General features: G+C 39.2%; 3 protein-coding genes across 4 annotated transcripts; 1 reads left to right on the top strand and 2 right to left on the bottom strand.

The window, feature by feature from the left end:
• Positions 1-8,463: 8,463 nt before the first annotated feature.
• Positions 8,464-13,712, top strand: LOC146656837 (cytochrome P450 1A1-like). The gene is made up of 8 exons (XM_085424609.1): positions 8,464-8,612; positions 8,810-9,116; positions 9,208-9,813; positions 10,465-10,588; positions 10,699-10,788; positions 11,890-12,013; positions 12,109-12,195; positions 12,309-13,712. The coding sequence occupies exons 2-8, from the start codon at positions 8,826-8,828 to the stop codon at positions 12,589-12,591; spliced, it is 1,605 nt and encodes a 534-aa protein (XP_085280735.1). The 5' UTR covers positions 8,464-8,612; positions 8,810-8,825; the 3' UTR covers positions 12,592-13,712.
• A 146-nt stretch (positions 13,713-13,858) lies between these two features.
• On the bottom strand, positions 13,859-15,607 carry LOC146656836 (uncharacterized). Of its 2 annotated transcripts, XM_085424612.1 has the most exons (5): positions 15,402-15,607; positions 15,060-15,297; positions 14,508-14,668; positions 14,318-14,418; positions 13,859-14,226 (listed from the first exon to the last, which is right to left on the bottom strand). In XM_085424612.1, exons 2-4 carry the CDS (start codon positions 15,283-15,285, stop codon positions 14,323-14,325), a joined length of 483 nt encoding a protein of 160 aa, XP_085280738.1. In that variant the 5' UTR covers positions 15,286-15,297; positions 15,402-15,607; the 3' UTR covers positions 13,859-14,226; positions 14,318-14,322. The 2 variants fall into 2 exon arrangements, with proteins under 2 accessions (XP_085280738.1, XP_085280737.1); XM_085424611.1 differs by having other exon boundaries at positions 15,060-15,607.
• A 110-nt stretch (positions 15,608-15,717) lies between these two features.
• LOC146656835 (uncharacterized) lies at positions 15,718-22,892 on the bottom strand. Its single transcript, XM_085424610.1, has 18 exons — positions 22,800-22,892; positions 22,600-22,722; positions 22,319-22,411; positions 22,108-22,168; positions 21,878-22,020; positions 21,554-21,730; positions 21,265-21,425; positions 19,836-19,948; positions 19,536-19,639; positions 19,150-19,249; positions 18,880-19,072; positions 18,196-18,376; positions 17,854-18,091; positions 17,284-17,444; positions 17,090-17,194; positions 16,900-16,997; positions 16,733-16,811; positions 15,718-16,642 (listed from the first exon to the last, which is right to left on the bottom strand). Exons 1-18 carry the CDS (start codon positions 22,878-22,880, stop codon positions 16,592-16,594), a joined length of 2,262 nt encoding a protein of 753 aa, XP_085280736.1. The 5' UTR covers positions 22,881-22,892; the 3' UTR covers positions 15,718-16,591.
• Positions 22,893-24,614: the final 1,722 nt, after the last annotated feature.

The following is a 24,614-nucleotide window of genomic DNA, read 5'->3' as shown; positions in this document are numbered from 1 at the left end:
GGATCCTGCAGCAGCCACCAGGCCCAGGCTCTTCCAGCAGCCACCAGGCCCAGGCTCTTCCAGCAGCCACTAGGCCCAGGATCCTCCTGCTCCACCAGGCCCAGGATCCTGCAGCAGCCACCAGGCCCAGGCTCTTCCAGCAGCCACCAGGCCCAGGCTCTTCCAGCAGCCACTAGGCCCAGGATCCTCCTGCTCCACCAGGCCCAGGATCCTCCAGCAGCCACCAGGCCCAGGATCCTCCAGCAGCCACCAGGCCCAGGATCCTGCAGCAGCCACCAGGCCCAGGCTCTTCCAGCAGCCACTAGGCCCAGGATCCTCCTGCTCCACCAGGCCCAGGATCCTCCAGCAGCCACCAGGCCCAGGCTCTTCCAGCAGCCACTAGGCCCAGGATCCTCCAGCAGCCACCAGGCCCAGGATCCTCCAGCAGCCACCAGGCCCAGGCTCTTCCAGCAGCCACTAGGCCCAGGATCCTCCTGCTCCACCAGGCCCAGGAGCGTTAAGATGCCGCCTAAGAGGAGCAACGTTAATGAGGAGGAACTGGAGGACATAAAGAAATCCCTAAACTTTATGTCTGAAGAAATAACAACAATTTCAAAACAACAAAAACTGATACTCAATTTAATGGATGATATTAAAGAACTAAGAAGGCAGAGCGAGGAAAAGGACAAGAAGATTGCTATGCTGGAAGGACGGGTGTCAGATCTGGAACAATATTCAAGAGTAAATGATGTGATAGTGACAGGACTGGAAACCAAGCATCAGACATACGCACGGGTAGCAGCAGCAGAGAGAGGGGAGCCACCCGAGCAAGAGCTACGCTCTTTGGAAGAGCAGGTAATGGCCTTCTTTAAAAGCAAAGGTATAGAAATGGACAGTAAAAATATTGAGGGATGCCATCCTCTTCCGAGAAAAAATCAAATACCTGCCATTATCATTCGTTTTGTTAATAGAAAACAGAAAAAAGAACTGCTCAAGCAAGGAAGAAAGCTAAAAGGTACAAATGTTTATTTAAATGAACACCTAATCAAGAAAAATGCAGACATTGCAAGACAAGCAAGAATATTAAGAAAACAGAAGAAAATACAGTCAACTTGGACGTCAGACTGTAAAATATTCATTAAGTTAAATGGAACACCAGAGCAGGCTAAGGTTCTAGTCATCAAAGAGATGACGGAACTAGAAAAATATAACCGATAAATGCAAAGCAGTGCTAAATATGATGTGACCGTCCAAGTGCACAACCAACGCAGATGTCTGACAATTTTCAACTAACAACTCATATAGATATTGAAAATAAGACATTGATGTATGACAGCAACATAGATCCTGATTGTAATTTCTTTAACAATAAAACAAATGAATGCAATTATTATACAAATGAGCAACTTAAAAAGGAATTCAAGGTAGAACAGGGTATAACAATGGTTCACTTTAATAGTCGAAGCTTATATGCAAACTTTCAATCCATCAAAGACTACATAACACAGTTTGAACAGCCATTCAATGTGATAGCCATATCGGAGACCTGGATAACTCCTGGAAAAGAAGAAGACTTTAAAATAAATGGATATGAATTCCTTCATGTAGACAGGATCAACAAGAAAGGAGGTGGGGTGGCACTTTACATTGATAAAAACCTAAAGTACAAAAGAATGGGAAGAATGACAACTGTTATTGATGGAGTGATGGAATGTTTATCAGTGGAAATAATTATAGAAAAAAGGAAAAACCTAATTGTCAGTTGTATATATAGAACACCAGGATCTAAGATTGAGATATTTAAGGATAATATGGAGGACTTATTTACAAATATAAATCAGAAAAGAATGTTTATTTGTGGGGACTTTAATATTGACTTATTGAATCCAAATCATAATAAGAGTACAGAAGAATTTATTGATTCCATGTACAGCATAGGTTTATTTCCACTGATAACAAGACCGACCAGAATAACATCTCATTGTGCAACTCTATTAGATAATATATTTACAAATATAATAGAAGGAAAGATAAAAAGTGGGCTGTTAATCAATGATATAAGTGACCATTTACCAGTCTTTGCATCGTATAATTGCCATTATAAAGTGAACAACGATGGACATAAGATTATTTACAAAAGAATAAGAACAGAGAAGACCTTAAATTGTCTTAGAAATGAACTTTTAAAGCAAGATTGGAATATTGTATATGAACAAACAGAAGTTAATAAAGCTTACGAAGGATTTTTAAGAACATTTAACACATTACTTGATAAAAACTGCCCAGTAATTGAAATCAATAGGAAACACAACTATGCAGGAAGACCATGGATGACAAAAGGACTACAAAATGCCAGCAAAAAAAAGAATACCTTATATCGAGAATTCATAAAAAAGAGAACAATAGAAACTGAAATGAAGTATAAAACTTACAAAAATAAATTAACTAATATAATGAGATCCTGTAAAAGAGAGTATTACATTAAAAGGTTAGAACACAATAAAGATAACACAAGAGATATATGGAATGTATTAAACAGAATAATCAAAAATGAATCAAGGAATAATGATTACCCTGGGTACTTTATAGAAGGGACAAGAAGTATTAATAACATGGAGGAGATAGTAAATGGCTTTAATGAATTCTTCGTAAACATAGGGCCAAAACTGGCAGAAGAAATAAAGGTTGATGGAATAGAAAGGGACACTGGTGAAAATATTGAAAGGAATAGTAGCTCAATGTTTTTAAGAGCAGTGGAAGAGAAAGAGATTTATGACATGGTTAGAGGACTTAAGAACAAAACCAGTACAGACTGGAATGATATTGATATGGTAACGGTAAAGACAGTTATTGATGGTATCGTAAAACCATTAAAATATATATTCAACTTGTCGTTTCAAAAAGGAGTTTTTCCACAAAAAATGAAAGTTGCTAAAGTTATTCCCATTTACAAAACCGGTGAAAGACATAATTTTACAAACTATAGACCAGTGTCAATACTCTCCCAGTTCTCTAAGATACTGGAAAAACTCTTCATAAAAAGATTTGACAGTTTTGTGGAAAAATATGAATTAATGACAGATAGTCAGTATGGGTTCAGAAACAACAGATCAACAGCTTTGGCACTGATAGATTTAATGGAAAAGATAACGGAATGTATGGATAATAAGAGGTATGCACTCGGAGTTTTCTTAGATCTAAAGAAGGCGTTTGATACTGTTAATCATGAAATTCTATTAAAAAAACTGGAAAAGTACGGGTTTAGGGGAGTGGTTTTGGAATGGTTAAAAAGCTATGTAGGGAATAGGCAACAATATGTACAAATAAATGAATATAAATCTAATTTGATGGATATAGCTTGTGGAGTACCTCAAGGTTCAGTACTGGGTCCAAAAATGTTTATTATGTACTTAAATGATATCTGCAGAGTATCGGAGATTTTAAAGTTTGTAATATTTGCAGATGACACAAATATACTGTGTGCAGGTGGGGAATTGCCACAGGTTTTGGAAATGATCACACAGGAATTAACGATATTAAAGAAGTGGTTTGATATAAATAAATTATCATTGAATCTCGATAAAACCAAATTTATGTTGTTTGGAAACCAAAAGAAAAACATCGAAGTAGAAATATGTGTTGACAATGTATATTTAGAAAGAGTAAATGAAATAAAATTTCTTGGGGTGATCATTGACCACAAGCTCTGTTGGAAGCCACACATTACTTATGTTCGGGGGAAATTGGCACGGGGCATTGCCGTCCTGGGAAAAGCAAAGCATATGTTGGATCAGAAAGCACTGCACATTTTATACTGTGCTTTACTACTGCCATATATGAGCTACTGTGTAGAGGTCTGGGGAAACACATACAAAAGTAACACACAAACAATAACTATAATACAGAAAAGGGCCATTAGATTAATAAATAATGTAGGGTACAGGGACCATACAAATGCACTCTTTGTCAAAATGCAAGCTATTAAATTCCAAGACTTGGTGAAGCTTAAAACAGCGCAAATAATGTATAAAGTCAGAAATAAATTGCTTCCCAAAGAAATCTGTAAATTGTTCATAGAAAGAGAAGGTGGGTATAACTTAAGAGGGAAATGGAATTTAAAAATACAAAGTGCTAGAACAACTTTAAGAACTATGTCAATCTCAATTGCAGGAGTTAAATTATGGAACAGTCTAACAGAAGAAATAAAAGACAGTCAAAACATAAAACAGTTTAAAGTAAAATATAAAAACCTAATTTTAAATAAGTATAAGAATGAAGAAAACGGGGTTAACCCAGGACGGTAATGTTGCTGGTAATGGTGTTGCGGTTCTTTTTTGGTTGTTTTTTTGTTTTTTTGTTTTGTTTTGGTTTGTTGTTTTTCCATAACTTGTGTATCTGCAAATATACACATTCTGTATTTTTCATATGAAAGAAACTATACTGTGGTGGGGCTTGCTAATTTCTTGTTTTTGATTTATGTATGTTATGTTTTGTTTTACTTCATATGTTTATATGTTTCATATGTTGTTTGTTTAATTTAAGACAAAAAAAAATTAAATGAATGAGAGGTAAAACTTGAGGGGGTAGGGACAAATAAGTAAATACTTCAGCCTACTCCTTTTCAAACAAATAATGGAATGATATTTTGTAATGATTGTGAAGGCACATGTTTGAAATGTTTGAAATAAAAATGAACTGAACTGAACTGAACTGAACTGAAACAATAGTAATTTAAAAAAAAAAGAAAAAGAAAGAAAAAAAAAGAAGAAGCTTGTTTTAGATTCTTTGCCACTGTGTTGTTCTATGTTCAGGTTCGGGGTTTCTCTCCATTATTGTGGGGTCTTTAACTTTAAATAATAAACTGCTTTGAGATTTTGGGATTTTGGTGCTATATATATATTAGGGGTGCAACGATATTCGTATCGATATTGAACCGTTCGATACAGTGCTTTCGGTTCGGTACGCATATGTATCGAACAATACAAAATTTGTAATTTATTTTATCAATTTTCCTTCTGACGATGCTGTCTGTGTTGAGCGCTCAGTGAATCTGTGTTTGACTACTCCGCCTAGGCTGCACTGTCGAGCACAGATCCACTGAGCGCTCAACACAGACAGCATCGTCAGAAGGAAGAGCGCAGGGCAAGCTAGCGAGACAGAAGTTAAGCTCTCCTTGCAAGATGGACCTCCCCCACCCTCATTCAGATCTGGCGTTTGGAATTATTTTGGTTTTCATGTGAGGTATGACCCTGAAGGTAAGCGAGTCATGGACTAAAGTAAAACAGTATGTTGGATGTGCCATGCAATGCTCAATTACATTGGTGTGAACTAGTGTGTTAGCGCCGTCTAGCCCCATGCACGGAGCGATCGGCGGTAGCTCGTTAACGGAGATTTGCTGTGTTGTGGCGTTAAGGTCATTTCAACGAGATTAACCTGAAAGCACTAGTGGGAACACAACGAATATGACTGCACATTTACGCCGACATCATCCTAGTGCAAAGACAAGTGGAAGCAGAAAAAAAAAAGCAAGCATGCTACTAACTTTAGCCGAGTCATTTAGACAGCTGTTAGCACATGATTCTCCTTATGCTGCTGAGAATATAGCCCAGAAGAAGCGGATAGTATCGCTTTTATTTTGGAAAGAGCCATTTCTCTGTAATAAACTCTCTTTTCCAAAGATGAGTGATTCCTCAATCAGATACAGGGCTCGCAATATCGCTAGCCCGACGTCCCGGAGCTAGCGATTTTTTTCAGTCGGGCTACCAGAATCTATCTCTTCCCTGCCCGTCGGGCTATTGTAGGAAGGAAAAATATATGTCAATGCTTTTGCATTCTTTCGGAAATGTAGCTGGGTAATTATGTCATTGGCATCGGTGAGCCACTGTCAATATGTGACATATTGAAATCGCGTTTGAATTTGCGCTTGTTTTTTTGCTTTCACTTTGCAATCGTGCGAACTGTGTATAGAGAGCGACAGCACTGATCTGTGAGTGATGATAATTTGTGCACCAATTCCTCTGACATCGTCTTATTAATCGTTAGCTTACTATGCAAACATGACAAGTGAAATCTCCCGCAGCAAGCTTAAACATGTGAGAGGTTGATCGCGCAGAGAATCGCTGAGCTTATGTGAGTCCGTGTGTAAAAGCATTTCAGTTCTGCTGAGCCAAATAAGACAGGTCAGGGTGAAGAAGTGACAGCCAAAGAAAAGCTTACCACAAAACGGAGAAGTTATGACAAATCAGACTATAAGGCAAAAAGAAAGTGCAGCTTTATGGTTTCATGGACAAAAGAATTTCTGTGGCTGCAATATGATGAGCTAAATAACCAGGGCTGCACATAAGTGGTCCGCAGGTGCGCATTCGCTGTCAAAATAAAAAACACGCACAAGGGTGAGGGTTAAATTTAAAAACTGTACTTTTGAGTTAAAATATATATTTATAATTTTAATAAATGACAAATTAAAAAGGCATGAACATTTTTTTGTATCGAAAAAATATCGAACCGTGACACCAAAGTATCGAACCGAACCGAACCGTGAATTTTGTGTATCGTTGCACCCCTAATATATATATATTAAAAAAAAGAAATTGTTTTGAACTGAATTATGAAATCTACTTAAATATGAACACCCTTTTCTAAGGCGCTTTCCCAAAGTTGCAAATTGTTTTACAGCTTCATAAAAAGTATATTTGAATAAAGCAGTGTTGTGTTTAGGCATCAGCCATTAGTTTAACGCATTTTAAAAGGTTAAAACATACAAAATTATGGCAAAGATGGAAAAGCAGTAGTTTCTGATGACTGACGTCACTTGTCGTCAGTTGTGTTCGTCATTTGTTTTTGTTAATGGTCGGCTGCTTTTTTTCTTTATATCGTGAGACAAGAAATGATGGTCCAGTGTATCCTATGTGAGAGAAAGTGATAAAGGGAACACTGAAGTGGCTTTCCTCAACATTTAGAGGGAATTTAACCAGGAATTGGTGTTATCAGCAAACTTAGCAGGCTGAATAAATACAGAGACCCACATATCCGGTATTTATTGTGTGCTATGGACTACTTTAAATCAAAATCGTTGAAAAGAAACTGGCAGCTCAAACATGTGGTCCATTTCAGTGATTCAAATTAGCAGAGATTAGGACTGGCATGTAGCGACTAGCTGCAGCTTCCTGTGTTGGGAAATCTGTCACTTATGTCTATAACGTTAAGCCATAGCGTATCCACTATGGCTTGAGTACACAGTGGATAATTATTATGAAGGGGGAAACTATCCATAGAGGGCCAAACCATTTTTTTGCACTAGACTGTAAACAAGCTTTTTAATGATATAAAGTTAACATTTTTACACTGGACTGTATGGGGACTGACTGGATTGAAGGCTGAAGCGCCTGTATGATGGTGTGGCAGTGAGTGGGGAGGGCTAGACTTCTGGAAGCCATTTGGAGTTGCTAAATACTTTCCTAGCTCAAAATAGTTTTTTTTTTTGGGTGGTCCAGCATGTTCTGACCAGGCAGCACATAAACAGGCAGGGTGGGACACAGTCATTTCCCATTGTTAAGCTGTTTCGCTCAATGCTGCTGTGTTGCAGTCTTCATTTCCTGCCTATCAGACAGGAACATGCAGGGTAGCCTAAATCTCACATTTTCTCCACTTATAAGTGAATGAAGAACTGTTGGCGTGGGTCAGGTATCAGATCCTTTTGGCAGGGTTGAAATCCATCTCTTTGCTTTCAGGGCAATCACCCATTACACCGCGTCTTGTTTCTTCGACAGAGGATTGGAATACATGCAGTTGCACATGGATTTCCTAATACACTCCATACATTTCATTTCACTCTGATACTACTGGTTCTGAAGAGCAGTGATCCTCAACCTGGTGGCTCCTTGGTGATGATGAAATCCTGTTATGTCTAGATAATCGGTCCACATGCAGTGGGGCAGTCTGGCAGTTTATTTTCCAGTCTACAGCCTAAAACATCAAGAGAGAACTGAATCATGCACAGTGAAGACATAAGTAGTCAGATTTTAGCTGAAGAGGCAGTGCAGTATTAAATTATAAACAAATCATCCAACTAACAACTAACATTGTTTGTATAAGTGTTAAGTTTTTATTTAAAAACATCTCTGGTGGTCAGGGCCAGGAAGCTGGTAATGATACCACATAATGAGTTTGAAAAACATTTTTAGCCTTTGCACTGCATCACACAGTCTCCATGTATGAAGTGCTTTGGTTGCTCCAGTGGAGTAGGAAATGCGCTATATAAAAACCATTTACAATTTACCTTTGCTAGTCAAGGTAAGAACTGGCGAGGAGGAGCCCGTGCTGTGTAAGATTCCAGTCTGTAGTTAAATTGGCTGATGCAGTCCTCTGGCTGGCTCAGTCGGACTCATCCAAAACCCTGAGCCAAGTTTCTCACTATGTGTGCCTCTCTTTTGTGAATGGGCGGCAGCTCCCTCTGCAGGGGGCCTGGCTGCTGTTGCTGCATGGGACATACCGTAATGCAAGCCACTCTCATCACAAGTTCCCAAGGGTCAGACCTCAAACCTCTGACTACCTAATATTTTGGTGTCTGCTCTTTGCTGTCTAAATTGAGTTGGAAATTTTTTTCTCCGCCAAGTTTCCGAGGGCCCTGTATGGTGAGTTTATCTTACTGTATGGCTTTCTTATCATTTCTTTATTTTTTAATATTCTTTCCTTGTTTGGTTTTTACAGGACACAGTATGAGGCACATTTTCTTTTCTTTTAACGAGGATCTGATCTGTTTTCTCCCTTTCAAGGATAAATCTGTTTTTTTTGTTTCTTCACTTTCAACTTTCTCTCTCTTATCTCTCAGTATTTCTACTTGCAACATGAGGCCGCTGCTGTTTGGGATTCTGCCAATCAAGGAGAACTCTTTTGGCTCTCTATCTAGTGTAACTGTTGCACTCTGTCTTTTAACCCTCCTCCTGATGGTTATCTGGGGTCAAAAGAGTAAGAGATCCTTCTTCCACTTCCATCTTGACTCCCAGCTGGACCACACAAAATATCCCCCACCTCCTGGCCCCAAACCGTGGCCCCTTGTCGGGAATCTGCTCCAGGTCGGGGATCAGATTCATCTCTCTCTAACTGGGTTGAGGCTTCAGTATGGAGACATCTTCAAGGTACATATAGTTATATATAGTTTTTGTATTATTAGTTTCAGATCAACAGAGTGAGCATGAGTTAATTTATTTGTTTGTGTCATGAATCCAGCTCCGCCTTGGCTCTTTGACTGTTGTCGTTCTGAGTGGGTACAACACCATCAGGCAGGCTCTGGTTCGACACGGGGAAGCTTTTGCGGGGCGACCTAACCTTTTCATCTTCTCTGCTATAGCCAATGGGACCAGCATGACTTTCAATGAGAACTACGGACCTGTGTGGCTGCTCCATAAGAAGCTGTGTAAGAATGCCCTCAGGTCTTTCTCCCAGGCTGAGCCAAGGGGTTTTGGTGCCACCTGCCTCTTAGAGGAGCACATATGTGCAGAGGCTGCAGGGATGGTGCAGGTGATTCGAGAAAAAGCTGCAAAAGAAGAAACAGAGGGTATAGACCCAGCAACGACCTTGGTAACCTCAGTGGCAAATGTCATTTGTGCGCTTTGTTTTGGGAAACGGTATGACTACAGTGATAAGGAGTTTCTCACTATTGTTGATGTCAACAACGAGGTCCTGAAGCTCTTTGCAGCGGGGAACCTGGCTGATTTTTTCCCTGTGTTTCGCTACTTTCCGAGTCCATCTCTGAGAAAGATAGTCCAGTACGTTCGCAGGATGAACAGATTCATGGAGCGGAACATTGAGGAACACATTGACACCTTTGATAAGGTAATTAAGTATGCAGACTTACATGTAGGCAAGAATTTAGTTTAAATGGGGGAAAATGACAGTACAATCTATGCCATATAATCACTGTTTGCTTAAGTTCTATTTATTTCATTTTTGCACATGACTTACTGACATAAACTTCAGTTTCATAATAATCAGCAACTAGGCTTCTTAATGATTTGTGAATATTGCATTTTATTTATATTTTTTTTTATATTATCTTAACTTTAACTGATCTTTTGCACAGTGACCTTTAATAGATGTCGCCACAGCCTTATGTTGTAAATAATGTGTCTATTGGTGTTGTTTTCTTTAGATCTGTGCCACTAATTTGCATCCCGGCTCTTTAATATGACATTGAACTCATACATTGGTAGCTATGATCGTAACTGTAGCCAAAAAAATAACTAACAAGTTCCATGTGATGGACCTTTTTTGTTCTTGTGGAGAGATGGCTAAAATGTTCGCACGCACTCTAATTAGGAATTAGCAACTCTACTGGAAGACACGCGTCTTACCACAATTGATTACTGTCCCTTCCCTAATTACTTTTAAGGTTTAAAGCAAGCTGGCAGTTAAAGTAGATAACTTTATATTTGAGCAGTGACAGCTGCTTGATGTTGGAAGGAGTAAAGTTATCTGTGTTCGCAGAACCGTATCCGGGACATTACAGACGCTCTAATTGCACTTTGTGAAGAAAGAGAAGAAAGCAAGGATACTTCGATGCTCTCTAACGACCAGATCATTCACACTGTCATAGACATCTTTGGAGCAGGTTAGGCAAACTACAAATTTCACATTATGATGCTTTTACGCTTGTATTATGCCAGTAATAAATCCTAATGGTGATAATGAATTTTCCCCCTTTTTTGTGGTTTTCCAAAGGATTCGACACCATCATCGCTGGTTTGCAGTGGAGCCTGTTGTACCTCATCAAGTTTCCTGACATCCAGGATAAAATAAACCAGGAAATAGGTGATGCCTTATGCTCCAATAAAACAAACTCATATGCTGTACAGTGTGCTCGGCTCTTCACCAAAGTCACCCATTGTTAGAAACTGGTAAATACACGGCTTACAGAGAATTCAGGGTATGCTAAATAGGAAAGTCCTCTCTTGTTCCTGCTCTGATGACGGACTCATAATCATTCTGTTTCTCATAGACCAAAAATAGGAGGTTGCTCCTTAATCGTTTTAAGTCCCACATCACTGATGAGCATAAGTCAGTAGTAAATGTAGTTCTTATCTATTAAAATATTCACCACAAATGGGATTCACACAGTTTACAAGAAACGGGTGGAAATGCACCTCTCATTAGCAGCTATGCACAGGCCATACATGAGCATGCAGCCGTCTGTGATGTCTGCAGTATCAGGGAGAATCCTTATTAAAAAGACTGAACAACGGCCAACCGAGCACGCTTTTTGGAGAGACAGAATCAGACCAGAGAAACTCACAAAAGATCAGTCCAATTTGCTGACGCTTTTTGAAGTGGGCTCAGAGAACTGGTGCTGTCTGTTCTGAGGCACGTTGTATTTTCACAGAGGGCGAGATGAAGCGAGAGAGAGAGAGACAGAGAGAACTAAGAGGAGGCAGGATGAATCAGAACAGGAGAGGGGTTAGAGGGTTCCCCGGAGACACAAAGGCGCTGACACGCAAGGCAGTGAACAGACATAGTCTGACATTATTCCCTTTTTCATCTCTTACATTTCATTTAATTAAGAGGCTTTAATTCTGTTGTTTACAGTACCGAAAGCCTTATTAGTGGAGCAATATTTGTAAAGTAATCTAAAGGATCAGCATATTTTACATTGTAATTTTTTATGATGCACATGTGCATAAAGTTTTTACAAACTGAAAGAAAGCAAACCACAGCCTGGAAATCAGTTTATGTTAAGTTTAAATTAAAAAAAAAAAAAAAAAAAGACATATTATTAGAATACAAGAATAAAAATGAAAATAAAAATGTAAATAACGTTAACAAAATTGGAAGTTTATCACAACTTATGTCACATTTTTTTAGACCCAAAAGATGAGATACAGATTATGTTTTATTATTTATCATTATTTTTTTAAGATGAGCATATCGGCAAACTCCAGCTGCCCAGGTTTTCCAACAAAGCCAAGATGCCTTTCACAGAGGCCTTCATATATGAAGTGTTTCGTCATGCTTCATATGTCCCTTTTACCATACCACACTGGTAAGACCTAAAGTTTTGACAGCAGTAAATTTGTTTTTTCAGCATGTAGATTGTTTTTTTTATCACTTTCCTCTGATTATATTTTTCCTCTCCAGCACCACGAGAGACATCACATTTAATGGGTATTTCATTCCCAAAGACACATGCGTCTTCATTAATCAATATCAAGTCAACCATGATACGTGAGTAGCCGAAAGCAGTAAAAATCTACTTTGTCTCGTTCTTTTTATCTTTTAAGACTATGGATTTTTTTTAACATTTTTGTTTATTTGTTAAAATGTTCATTCTTTCCCAGTGATCTTTGGGGCGATCCTGAGACATTTCGTCCACAGCGTTTCTTGAATCCATGTGGACTCCTGAACAAAGAGCTGACAGAGAAAGTCCAGATCTTCGGCATGGGAAAAAGACGCTGTCTTGGCGATGAATTTGCACGTTTGGAGATCTTTGTGTTTCTTACCACGCTTCTTCATGGGCTACGTATTGAAAATGTTCCAGGGCAGGAGCTGGATCTCAGCACTGATTTTGGTCTAACTATGAAACCACGTCCATATAGGATTACCATTTCCCAGAGATTTTAGACCGTCTGAAAACTCAAATGATGATCTTTCGGATGTTTTGGAATGTCACAGTGGAAATTAATTGTAGTTATTACTATTTTGTGCTCAGTTTGGCAAATGTGGTCAAAGCACAGACACAAAGATAAATATACACAAAGCGAACATGAGGTCATTTTACAGCATTCAGTCCATCTGCCTGCTACATTAGTATCTTAAGTGACTGGTCACAGTTTAAAACGGAGGAATGAGGATGAGTGTCACTGGCAGCAGGGTAAGCCACAATGACTTCATTAATAGTTTTGTAAATAGAAATAGAATAGACACTTTTAGCTGTTGTTAAACTTTTGTTTGTGAACATTTGATGAGTGCCTTCTTTTGGAAACTATGAAGGACAGACTTCAGCTGATAGCTCTTAATGAACTGTTTCACCTGAATATTACAAGTTGAATAACTTATTCTTATTGTAAATACCTGACCTCTATACGTCATGTTGAGGTAAAATAATATCACATAAAAAAAGTGTGCTATATAAACTACAAACATACTAACAAATATTCAAATTATCTCAAAGCACTAATACCACTAGGTTTAAGGCAGTTATTGTTTATAATGTATGCATAAAATGTTAACTTTTGGACTATTTTTGAAAGAAAAAGTAGAGCTGATGTTGGAAATTGTTTTTTTTTTTAAAGCATATACAGCCTACAGTTAGCCTCTTTCTATAGTAATTATAGAAAGAGTAAAACTGAGTCACATAAAACAGCTGCAGACAGTGGCTTTGTATAAAACATGCAATCTGAAAACAATAATGTGCCTGTGCTTGTGTGGTAATGTTTACTGGCTTTCTGTCTGTACCTTCACACTGTTCTGAGTGACTCATGGATGATGATGGCAGTGAGGCTGACTCTGAAGTGAGTAGGGGAGGACTAGCTCAGAAGGGTGCCTCCAAAACACAAAAACGAAAAAAACAATCTTATCTACCTAGATAGATATGTTAAGTACAGAAAACCAAGCTATGGAAATGTATTAAGTAAAGTAGAATGCAAGCATTTTAACCCTATTTTAATTTTTTAATAGATTATTTTAATAATAAATATTAACTAAGGATACATATTAAATAATAAATATTGTTTTCGTCACGAGATCTGTGTCACAGTGCCGTATTTTTATATTCCGTAGATTTTTGTGTACAAGTGGACAAATTTTCTTTGATACATTAACAGATTTTAACATTTCCTACAATTCCCCTGACCTTTGAACTAAAGCTTTAATTTTACAAACTCATCGGTATAACTCTTGTCAACAACAGTGTAACATTGCGTGCTATTGCATGTCTATTCACAGCCACTGAACTCACTGGCCACACACAAACACGTGCAAACTGAATGACCTACTGATTTCTATTCACATCTTCATTTACACATGGAGCCTTTTATTGTGGGGGCCCGTTTCTATACATTCATTAAGAAACCACACGCAATCCTCACAGCAACTGTCAGTAACTGCACTGTGATGTCTGTCCAACTAATTATGGCTAAATTAATATGTGAACATCTCTAACAATCTTTACTCATAACTTTATTCACTATTACGACGCAGAACGGTTCAAACATCTTCCTCTTCCACGCTCTGCCCAGATCTCAGTTTCATGATCACCTGGAAAAAAATACATTCACATTATTTTATGGTTTAATTCTAAATAGAAAATGTACATATTTGAATAGCTGACTGTGAAAGTGGCATGCACCTCTTTCAGCTGGGCAATCTCTTTACTTTCCACATTTCCACAGATAAAGCTGAGATCACATCACCCAGTGCACTCAAAGACTTGTTAATGGAGTTTGCCTCCTGCACAGAGGAGAACATGGAAGAATTTAAAGAAGTCATGACAAATCTTTCAACCACTCACTGACCCATGAAACAAGATAGGAGCAGACCTTCAGCTGGTGGTCCTTGGCACCTGTTTTGGCTGCTCGCTCACTGCCTGCCAGGTCTACAAGGCTCAGCTTCCCACTGCTTACACTCCCATTTGTCAGATTCCTGCTCTCCAACATGATGCCAACAATAAGATGAGAGCGGGAACTCTCCACGTTCATCTCTTAAAAAATGACAAAAATACAACAGGACAAAGAAAGATGGATTTTTATATATTTCTGGTATTTTAAGAAGTGCGACTTCAGAAGATGCTGATTAATAATCAGTCCTCAGATTCTCTCTCTCTCTCTCTCTCTCTCTCTCTCTCTCTCTCTCTCTCTATATATATATATATATATATATATATATATATATATATATATATATATATATATATATATATATATACATATATATAAAAGGTTTAGCATCAGCATATTGTTGCTCTGCTGCTTTCCAGATCTGTAATGATGTACCTAAATGCCACCCCACTGCTATAACTGTAACTAACACGATTAATCCAAACCAATTAGCAGGACCCTATTTGAGGCTTTTGCACGGCATCAAGAACTCACTGGTGGCAGAGATGTGTCGGTTTGCGCAGGCCTGCTGGAACAGAGCGTAGAGCTCCTGGGCACTGGAAGCCTCTTTTGTCTCTGCTCCTTGGGCGAACACAACTCCCTTTCTGTTCCTCTTGATCTCCACCCGCCTGGCCTGGCCATGGGATTGAGTGTGTACGTGGGCCTCACCAGCCTGGCTCGCAAAGAGGTCCTGCAGCCTGTCATTGTAGAGCTCCAGCATATAGGCTGAAACCTAAAAGGAAGCACAGTAACCAGGAAGAGAGGAACAAAGGGAAGCAACGTCTTTTCTCTCCCAAACATGGTTTGTTTATATGCTGGTGAAATAATGTCTGCTACCTTAAAACTGACTAAATGACCAGAAAAGGAGTCCTTTTTAGAAGCAGAAAGAAATTTATTGCAGTTTGATGAGGGAAACCCAGATCTTGAGTTGTCTGGTGAAGAAGATCATAGGGAATAAGCCCTTGAAGAAGAAAGATGGAGGAGCATCAGGGATGGTACTCAGACCTGAACTTGCTGTCATTAAGTGGTTGGACAACAAGACAGTTGTCATGGCATCCTCTGCCTATGGCAATCAACCTCAGGACAGACGCACCAGATGGTCTAAGAAAAGCAAAAAGTTTGTCCATGTGCCAAGGCCACTGGCAATTGCTGAGTAGGCTATACTACCAATATAGGTGACGTGGACCTTGTTGCAGAATGTTGAGTTTCTACAGGATGGTCTCTCGCACTCAGAAATTGACAGTATGTGCAGTTCTCTACTTTTTGATCTGGCAATCACCAACTCGTGGCTTCAGTATAGCAATGACTTGCAGTTTTGGGGGAAGAAACCACTACAGTTCCTTGAGTACTAGCTCAGAAGGGTGCCTCCAAAACACAAAAACGAAAAAAACAATCTTATCTACCTAGATAGATATGTTAAGTACAGAAAACCAAGCTATGGAAATGTATTAAGTAAAGTAGAATGCAAGCATTTTAACCCTATTTTAATTTTTTAATAGATTATTTTAATAATAAATATTAACTAAGGATACATATTAAATAATAAATATTGTTTTCGTCACGAGATCTGTGTCACAGTGCCGTATTTTTATATTCCGTAGATTTTTGTGTACAAGTGGACAAATTTTCTTTGATACATTAACAGATTTTAACATTTCCTACAATTCCCCTGACCTTTGAACTAAAGCTTTAATTTTACAAACTCATCGGTATAACTCTTGTCAACAACAGTGTAACATTGCGTGCTATTGCATGTCTATTCACAGCCACTGAACTCACTGGCCACACACAAACACGTGCAAACTGAATGACCTACTGATTTCTATTCACATCTTCATTTACACATGGAGCCTTTTATTGTGGGGGCCCGTTTCTATACATTCATTAAGAAACCACACGCAATCCTCACAGCAACTGTCAGTAACTGCACTGTGATGTCTGTCCAACTAATTATGGCTAAATTAATATGTGAACATCTCTAACAATCTTTACTCATAACTTTATTCACTATTACGACGCAGAACGGTTCAAACATCTTCCTCTTCCACGCTCTGCCCAGATCTCAGTTTCATGATCACCTGGAAAAAAATACATTCACATTATTTTATGGTTTAATTCTAAATAGAAATGTACATATTTGAATAGCTGACTGTGAAAGTGGCATGCACCTCTTTCAGCTGGGCAATCTCTTTGCTTTCCACATTTCTCTGAGCGTTGTTGGTTATGGCCTTCACTCTTGTTGCATAACTGCAAAGTTCAGAGAGTTCAAGTGTTATTCTGTTGAGTTTTTTAGTGCTAAAATACAATAAAACACTGTTTTTTCTCTCTCTGTTACATAAGAGATGTGAGCGTCTCGTCAAGATTGTATTCTGTAGGAGAGGTGTTGACGATCATCAGAGTTTTAGCATTTCCACCCAAAGAGTCTTGCATCACCTGAGAGAGATGAAACACATTTTGGTTGAACTGCTTGTCTACGTTGGAGTTCAGAATTGAAAAACTAGAATACTGCCTTTTTAATTTATTACCTGTGTTAGCTTGCTATTCCTGTATGGCACATGGGGCAGTTCAGCAGATAAAGCTGAGATCACATCACCCAGTGCACTCAAAGACTTGTTAATGGAGTTTGCCTCCTGCACAGAGGAGAACATGGAAGAATTTAAAGAAGTCATGACAAATCTTTCAACCACTCACTGACCCATGAAACAAGATAGGAGCAGACCTTCAGCTGGTGGTCCTTGGCACCTGTTTTGGCTGCTCGCTCACTGCCTGCCAGGTCTACAAGGCTCAGCTTCCCACTGCTTACACTCCCATTTGTCAGATTCCTGCTCTCCAACATGATGCCAACAATAAGATGAGAGCGGGAACTCTCCACGTTCATCTCTTAAAAAATGACAAAAATACAACAGGACAAAGAAAGATGGATTTTTATATATTTCTGGTATTTTAAGAAGTGCGACTTCAGAAGATGCTGATTAATAATCAGTCCTCAGATTCTCTCTCTCTCCCTCTCTCTCTCTCTCTCTCTCTCTCTCTCTCTCTCTCTCTCTCTATATATATACATATATATACATATATATATATATACATATATATATATATATATATATATATATATATATATACATATATATAAAAGGTTTAGCATCAGCATATTGTTGCTCTGCTGCTTTCCAGATCTGTAATGATGTACCTAAATGCCACCCCACTGCTATAACTGTAACTAACACGATTAATCCAAACCAATTAGCAGGACCCTATTTGAGGCTTTTGCACGGCATCAAGAACTCACTGGTGGCAGAGATGTGTCGGTTTGCGCAGGCCTGCTGGAACAGAGCGTAGAGCTCCTGGGCACTGGAAGCCTCTTTTGTCTCTGCTCCTTGGGCGAACACAACTCCCTTTCTGTTCCTCTTGATCTCCACCCGCCTGGCCTGGCCATGGGATTGAGTGTGTACGTGGGCCTCACCAGCCTGGCTCGCAAAGAGGTCCTGCAGCCTGTCATTGTAGAGCTCCAGCATATAGGCTGAAACCTAAAAGGAAGCACAGTAACCAGGAAGAGAGGAACAAAGGGAAGCAACGTCTTTTCTCTCCCAAACATGGTTTGTTTATATGCTGGTGAAATAATGTCTGCTACCTTAAAACTGAATTTAGAGCTGTTCTCGCGCATGATATCAAACATGGCATTGAAAGCTCTCGGGATGATCCCGGGATTCTTCTGTTCCTTGTCCCCAACCATAGTGAAGGTCTTCCCTGAGCCCGTCTGGCCATATGCAAAGACACAAACGTTGTAACCGTCGATAGCTAACTGGATCAGCCTGTGGGAAAAACATTTTCTTCAGCTGAAAGCATCAAAATATATGGAAGGCTTGATGTCAAGTTACCTCAGGAGCTACCTCACTGTTTCTACTTTTCCATCAACTCTTGAAATCTGTTTTTGAACATAATTTGCTCCCTTTCAATGCTACTAAATAGCCATAACATTACACAGCAGCAGAATCCCAAACTGAGCGAAACAGTCTACAGAGGTGGCACAGCAGCATGAGCAAATGCAGCATCAGCTGTCGTCTGTGTACTGGCAATGAAGGAATTTTATTTTGTCTAACGCATAAGAGCTCCCACTCATCACAAATCCCAATTTAACCCAAGCTTGAGTGCCTCCATGCAGCACATGTTAGGTAACTGTAGCTTTGGTTAGCCTGAGCTGGTACCTTAAAATAGTAGAAGCTACTTTTTAGATTCACAGAGGTTGCTATGATACAAATCTGGGACTCCCTGTGTCTGTTATGTCACATTGAATAAACGGGGCCGGGCCCCTCACCTGCTGGTGTCATGAAACAAGTCTTCCTGAGAGGCTTCAGCACTGAACACCTTGTCAAACTGAAACTCCCTTGGTCCACGAGGGGTTTCTACGGTGACAGAGTATTCATCTATTTTTTCCACAACGATGGCGCCACCCTGCGCAGCTTCGGCTCGGCTCGCAGGGCGAATCCGACAAAACACTCTAATTTTACCTGAAGAAACATGTTTTTCTTTTTAGTTTAGGTCGAAACTAAAATGCGCTACATGCAGTACAGACACACATGCATACCTTTCATATCTTCAACCATATTGTAATATTTTTTCCTCAGGGTCCTTTCTGAAGTGTAGTTCTCAATTATTTTCTTTTTCTCTTCTTTTTCTTGCTTCAGCTTGAAAAAAAACCCATGATGATAAGGGAAGAGTTATCATAGTGAGGAATGCTTTACATAAAATCAAGTATTTACAGCACTTTGTGCTAAAATATTCTATAATCAATGTTTAGAATAACAATGGGGCTGCTTTGGTACCCTGTTGGACTGTTGATTTATAATATAAGTGATACCTAATGAGTAGCATGTATCTGTAAAAGCTCACTGTGGACAGATTAATGCCTCTGTCTGTGGTTTCTGTAGTGTTTGGGTGGACAGATCTGACCTGATGTGGTAAAAAACTAACCTGATCCTGCAGCAATAGAAGCTGCTGACCGGCACTCTTAACTCCACCCGTGGTTTGGCTTGCCTCCTGACCCAGGATATCCTCCAGTTCTGAAACTGCACAGTCTGAGTGGAGATGGAAAATAAAAGAGTGATATGTAAAAGACTAATTACTTACTACTAGTTACTAATATATTATGACAATGAGATGTACATTTTTGTTATATAAAAGAAGTGAAGAATGTATGTGATGTGACTATATGAATTCATTTACTATTACTGGCTGGAGCCAACATATTCAGGAAATATAAGATGTATTTACCATTCATCACAGGGCTCTCTCCATTTTTAATGCAGCCTAAAGCGATTTGACAGACCTCAATTTCCTTCACTGTTTCTTGCAATAGAGACAGATTTGAGTTGTATTTCTCTGACCTGTAAAATATAAGAAAACCTTTAAAGTAAAGTGTGTAACTTAACTTAAACCTCCTGACTACCCGCAATGCAAATTTGTCCTCTGTAGAGCACCTTTCTAAACCTGAATATCACCCATGCACTGCATACTAAAGAATTGCCTCCTTTTGGTATCTACAGAGGACATTTAGGGTTTTCCAATGATACCAAATGTGAAGGGGTGGAGCTTTGGGAACTTTAGTTTTTTCATTAAGGAACATGGCGGCCATCGCTGCAAGCACATTTTATGGGAAGAAGAAAAGTAAGTGCATAAAACTTCTTATTGAGCAATTTTTAGCTATAAATGTTGTTAACATATTTTAAATAAGTCTCTTAATAACACATTAAAACATAGTATGCTTAATTCTAACTTCATTTTAGTATAGTATTGAAGTGTTTAACAAATGGCCTCCGTAGTGGACATTTGTAGTCATTTCCTCCATTTTGTTCTGTTTTTTTAAATGACCAGAAAAGGAGTCCTTTTTAGAAGCAGAAAGAAATTTATTGCAGTTTGATGAGGGAAACCCAGATCTTGAGTTGTCTGGTGAAGAAGATCATAGGGAATAAGCCCTTGAAGAAGAAAGATGGAGGAGCATCAGGGATGGTACTCAGACCTGAACTTGCTGTCATTAAGTGGTTGGACAACAAGACAGTTGTCATGGCATCCTCTGCCTATGGCAATCAACCTCAGGACAGACGCACCAGATGGTCTAAGAAAAGCAAAAGGTTTGTCCATGTGCCAAGGCCACTGGCAATTGCTGAGTAGGCTATACTACCAATATAGGTGACGTGGACCTTGTTGCAGAATGTTGAGTTTCTACAGGATGGTCTCTCGCACTCAGAAATTGACAGTATGTGCAGTTCTCTACTTTTTGATCTGGCAATCACCAACTCGTGGCTTCAGTATAGCAATGACTTGCAGTTTTGGGGGAAGAAACCACTACAGTTCCTTGAGTTCAAACTTCTCCTTGGTGAAGAGTTGGAGCAAATATTTGCCATCAAAGTTCATTTTTACATGTTTGGCCTTCCAATGTCCTCTGCAGTGGACATGTGATATCTAAAAATATTTTAACTTTTTTTTTCCCAAAAAATTATTTCAGTCTTCTAATTGCCTTACAAACATTGGGGGATTTAAAAAAAAATGATTGGACAACACTTTTTTTCCTGGTAGTCAGGAGGTTAACCTGATATTTTGAAATTAAGCAGTTATTACAACCATTAAGAAATCATTTTTTCCCTTTTCTTTCTTTCTTTTTTTTTTTTTGTTTGTTTGTTTGTTTGTTTTTTCAATTTCTAACCCCTCTTTGTCAGTGGCATCCTCTCTGTCATTGCTTTCTTCTTGAACATTCTTGAGTCGGTCCAGTTTGTTTCTGGCTGAGGCCAGAGCAACCCGATTGTCCTCAATCATCTGGTCTAACAGGGCTCTGGTTTCAGGCACTGCACCGCAGATTTCATGAGCCTAAAGAAAGAGAAATTGATGCAACAGCCTAAATAAATCGGGGAGGAAAAGAGATGATTTTTCTTTGATTTTGTTGCTGGCAGTTGATTTTCCACATAGTTTAATATTAACTAATGTGTGAGCAGCACCTTGTGTATGACGAGGGAAAGCAGAACGCCGCAGGGTGGCTGAGGCACCGGAGGAATGGGGCTTCTCTCTGCCTCCAGCAGTTCGGTGATCTCCCTCTCCCTCTGGTACAGGCTCTCCTTTAGTTCCTCTAGACGAGCTTTAGCGCCCTCCAGTGGTTTATCAGAATCACTGCAGTCCTTCATTAAAAAAGTGGGTTAGTCCACCAAACATAAATCAAAACAAAACAGAAAAAGCAACACTCTAAACTTTTCTTCTTATTGTACTTTTCATGCTTTATCCTTTATTTGAGAAACAAGCTGTCACAACAACAAATTCAAACCCACCCTTGTTTGTTGCTGTGCTGACAGTCCTTCAATCTCCAGGTTTTCACCTTCCCCTGTGGTTTCCTGCTGCTCCTGTGTGGAGACCACCAACATTTCTTGGACTTTTCCTATTTCTTGTCGGGCCATCTGTAGCTCCTGCAATGCTGCTTAAGGCAAAATGGTATGAATAATTTGTTAGGCACAAACATTTGGTGTTTCACAGACTTTAACATCATGGCAGATAAACTCACTGGAGGCCTGCTGACTGTGCAGGGCATCCAGTCTGTTGGAGAACAGTTCCAGCATTTTGCTCTAATTGAAAGAAAAGAAGAAAATCTATGTGATTATATTGTTAAAATAGACTCAATGTTCTTCTCAAATATAGCCACAAGAGTGTGCTCTCATTCAGAAGATCAATGATTGATGTAAGAGGCCATGAAGTCTGCCAGACTGCTATGCAACCTTTTCTCTGTGCCACTGCAGGGCCTCTTCCATGCTCCTCTTCCTCTCAGCTCTCTGCTCCTTCAGCAACAGCTCGTTTTGAGCTTTCAGGGTCTGCAGGAAACAGGAACACGAATGCATGTAAATATGCATCCGGCCACTCAATATTTCAGATGTGGATTACAAGGAATATGAACTGGAAAATTAAAAGTAGAAATGTACCACAACAAATTTGCAGTAAAATGAGCAAGATTAAAACAATAGCGGTGTTCATGTACGGCAAATAGGAGAAGGACTGCGACCTCAACTTTAGCCTCCCAGTTGGCTTTCTTCTTCTCCACCTTCTCCTGGTAGATGTCCAGGATTTTTCGCAGAGTGTTTAACTTGTTCTGATAGTGAGATCTGATCTTCTGCACGGTACAATCCTGATGAGAGAGGACCGTTGTCAGTACTGTTTTGTTTTAGTAGACTCCCTCACACAGACACTCACACACATCATCACCTGGTTCTCCTGCTTTGTCATCTGGAAGTTCTCTTCCAGCTCCTGGACCATTTCCAGATGCCTTTTACTCATGCTTTCCATGTCCTTGGCTATCTGTTTTTACAGCGCACAGTCACTAACAGATATCAGATAGACACAAAAATGCATCCTGGTATCATGATCCTGATCAAATGCCTTCGAGGGCAACAGTGGCACAATCAAGGCAGCCATGTGAGTGTGAATGAGAGCAAAACAACAGTGTCTGACAGTGTCTTCATTGTGTGTTTGCATGCCCGCAACCAGCCAAAGCACTAAGTAAAAGGTCTGAAGAAATATTTATCATCCACTGAGAAAGAAGAATAAGCTACTTTGTCTTTTTTGACCATGCTAACATGCATCACAGGCTGATTGAGATTAGGATGTTAATTTTTGGTTTTTCTTCTTCTTTTTGCTATTTCACTTTGGAGTTGCCCAAGCAGGTCATCTGTTTCCATCTGCAAGTTCAAACAAACTAATTATATCCTTTCTTACTTTGTCCCTGAATCATCCAACCTGAGCTGTCTCTGTAACACATTAATCCGTGATACCTCCACTAGTGTAAAACTGGTTCTACTTTAAATAAAACTCCACTGGTCTGCACGACTGTCCTGTGATGATCCTCATTGTTTTACCTGAGCAATGCAGAGTTCAGCAGACTCATAGGGGATGTAGATCTTGCCACCTGGTGACTGCCCAACTTGATCTGCATCACTCCTGCCTGGCAGCTGAGATTCTGATGAGCCTGCAGAAAGAGCACGCTGCAAATGACTGTTTATTACAGAGAATGGGGCTTAGTTAAAGTGATAATTAGTAGCAAACCTATCTCTCTAGTGCCATGCACAAGGAGCATGATTTTAAATCTGTACACAGGTAAAGTTCTCAATGTATACTTGGAAATCATGTTAAAATGATGACTAAGCTTGTAAAAGCAAACGCACAAACTAGATAGACTGCATTGATCTACCTGTCTGCCAGTTCATGTTGGGCAATCAGCATGTGGCACATAAAACTTCACTGAAACAGTTTCTAAAAAGGGATCAACAATGCAGCCATGAATAATCTGCTTGTATTCCTATGTTAACTTGTGCTCTCTTTGTCCATTTATGTATATTCTATAGATAGCCAATTTAAGGTCTGCCTAGAGAATGAATTACAAATCAAATTAGGACATGAATGCAGGGGTGTGTCGCAAGATTCACAATTCATACTCCTCCCTGTATTAAAACTAACAATAATAAAAAGTAACTTTTCCACACTCCACCACACCCACTGTCACACTCGTCTCACAGCAGAGAAAGAAACTAAATTGCAAATTTAAAGTACTATTAAATTAACATATATGTTTTTGCTCTGAATCTGTGGTTCCCAACCATTTTGTCCTTTGATTCCTTAAAATGAAAGTGTTTTTTGTATTTTTCGCATGTATTTCTGTTTTTTTGTACTTAGCTGTTTTTTTTATTATTATTCCTGTCTCAGCATATCAGATATGATTTAGCTTTTGAGGTTTTCTGGCCTTAGTTTGGGATTTATAAAACCTAGCTACTCCTCATCCAAATGCAACAGTGAGATGCTGCTTTAACACTGATGCTTTAGAAATTTAATAATGTTGTGCACTATAAAACACGGTCACCTTCACCAGCACTTTTATTATTGCTACTTTACGTATTTTTTTTAAATTTTTTCGTGATTTGTCACAGACTGTTTTACATTGTTGCATTTTTTACTTTTACTTCAACGCAATTACTGTGTAAGCAGAAACTGAACACCCATACTGCAGGGGAAACACACACACACACT

Source organism: Rhamphochromis longiceps, linkage group LG12 (genome assembly GCF_057381845.1).
Source record: "Rhamphochromis longiceps isolate RC_006_pf linkage group LG12, R_longiceps_female_GT1.1, whole genome shotgun sequence".
Lineage (NCBI taxonomy): Eukaryota > Metazoa > Chordata > Actinopteri > Cichliformes > Cichlidae > Rhamphochromis > Rhamphochromis longiceps.
This window is presented reverse-complemented; position numbering and strand designations above follow the sequence as displayed.

What these genes read in the sequence shown, in the direction of transcription:
- LOC146656837 (XM_085424609.1), top strand. Translation starts at nt 8,826, where the DNA reads ATGAGGCCGCTGCTGTTTGGGATTCTGCCAATCAAGGAGAACTCTTTT. An exon ending in ACATTGACACCTTTGATAAG is followed by an intron (nt 9,814 to 10,464) that starts GTAATTAAGTAT and finishes CTGTGTTCGCAG; the next exon opens with AACCGTATCCGGGACATTAC. An exon ending in TATCAAGTCAACCATGATAC is followed by an intron (nt 12,196 to 12,308) that starts GTGAGTAGCCGA and finishes ATTCTTTCCCAG; the next exon opens with TGATCTTTGGGGCGATCCTG.
- LOC146656836 (XM_085424611.1), bottom strand. Translation starts at nt 15,285, where the DNA reads ATGCTGGAGCTCTACAATGACAGGCTGCAGGACCTCTTTGCGAGCCAG. An exon ending in CCGACACATCTCTGCCACCA is followed by an intron (nt 14,669 to 15,059) that starts GTGAGTTCTTGA and finishes TCATTTTTTAAG; the next exon opens with AGATGAACGTGGAGAGTTCC. An exon ending in CCAAGGACCACCAGCTGAAG is followed by an intron (nt 14,419 to 14,507) that starts GTCTGCTCCTAT and finishes TCCTCTGTGCAG; the next exon opens with GAGGCAAACTCCATTAACAA.
- LOC146656835 (XM_085424610.1), bottom strand. Translation starts at nt 22,880, where the DNA reads ATGGAAAGCATGAGTAAAAGGCATCTGGAAATGGTCCAGGAGCTGGAA. An exon ending in TGACAAAGCAGGAGAACCAG is followed by an intron (nt 22,723 to 22,799) that starts GTGATGATGTGT and finishes CTCTCTCATCAG; the next exon opens with GATTGTACCGTGCAGAAGAT. An exon ending in CAGCACAGCAACAAACAAGG is followed by an intron (nt 21,731 to 21,877) that starts GTGGGTTTGAAT and finishes TTTTTAATGAAG; the next exon opens with GACTGCAGTGATTCTGATAA.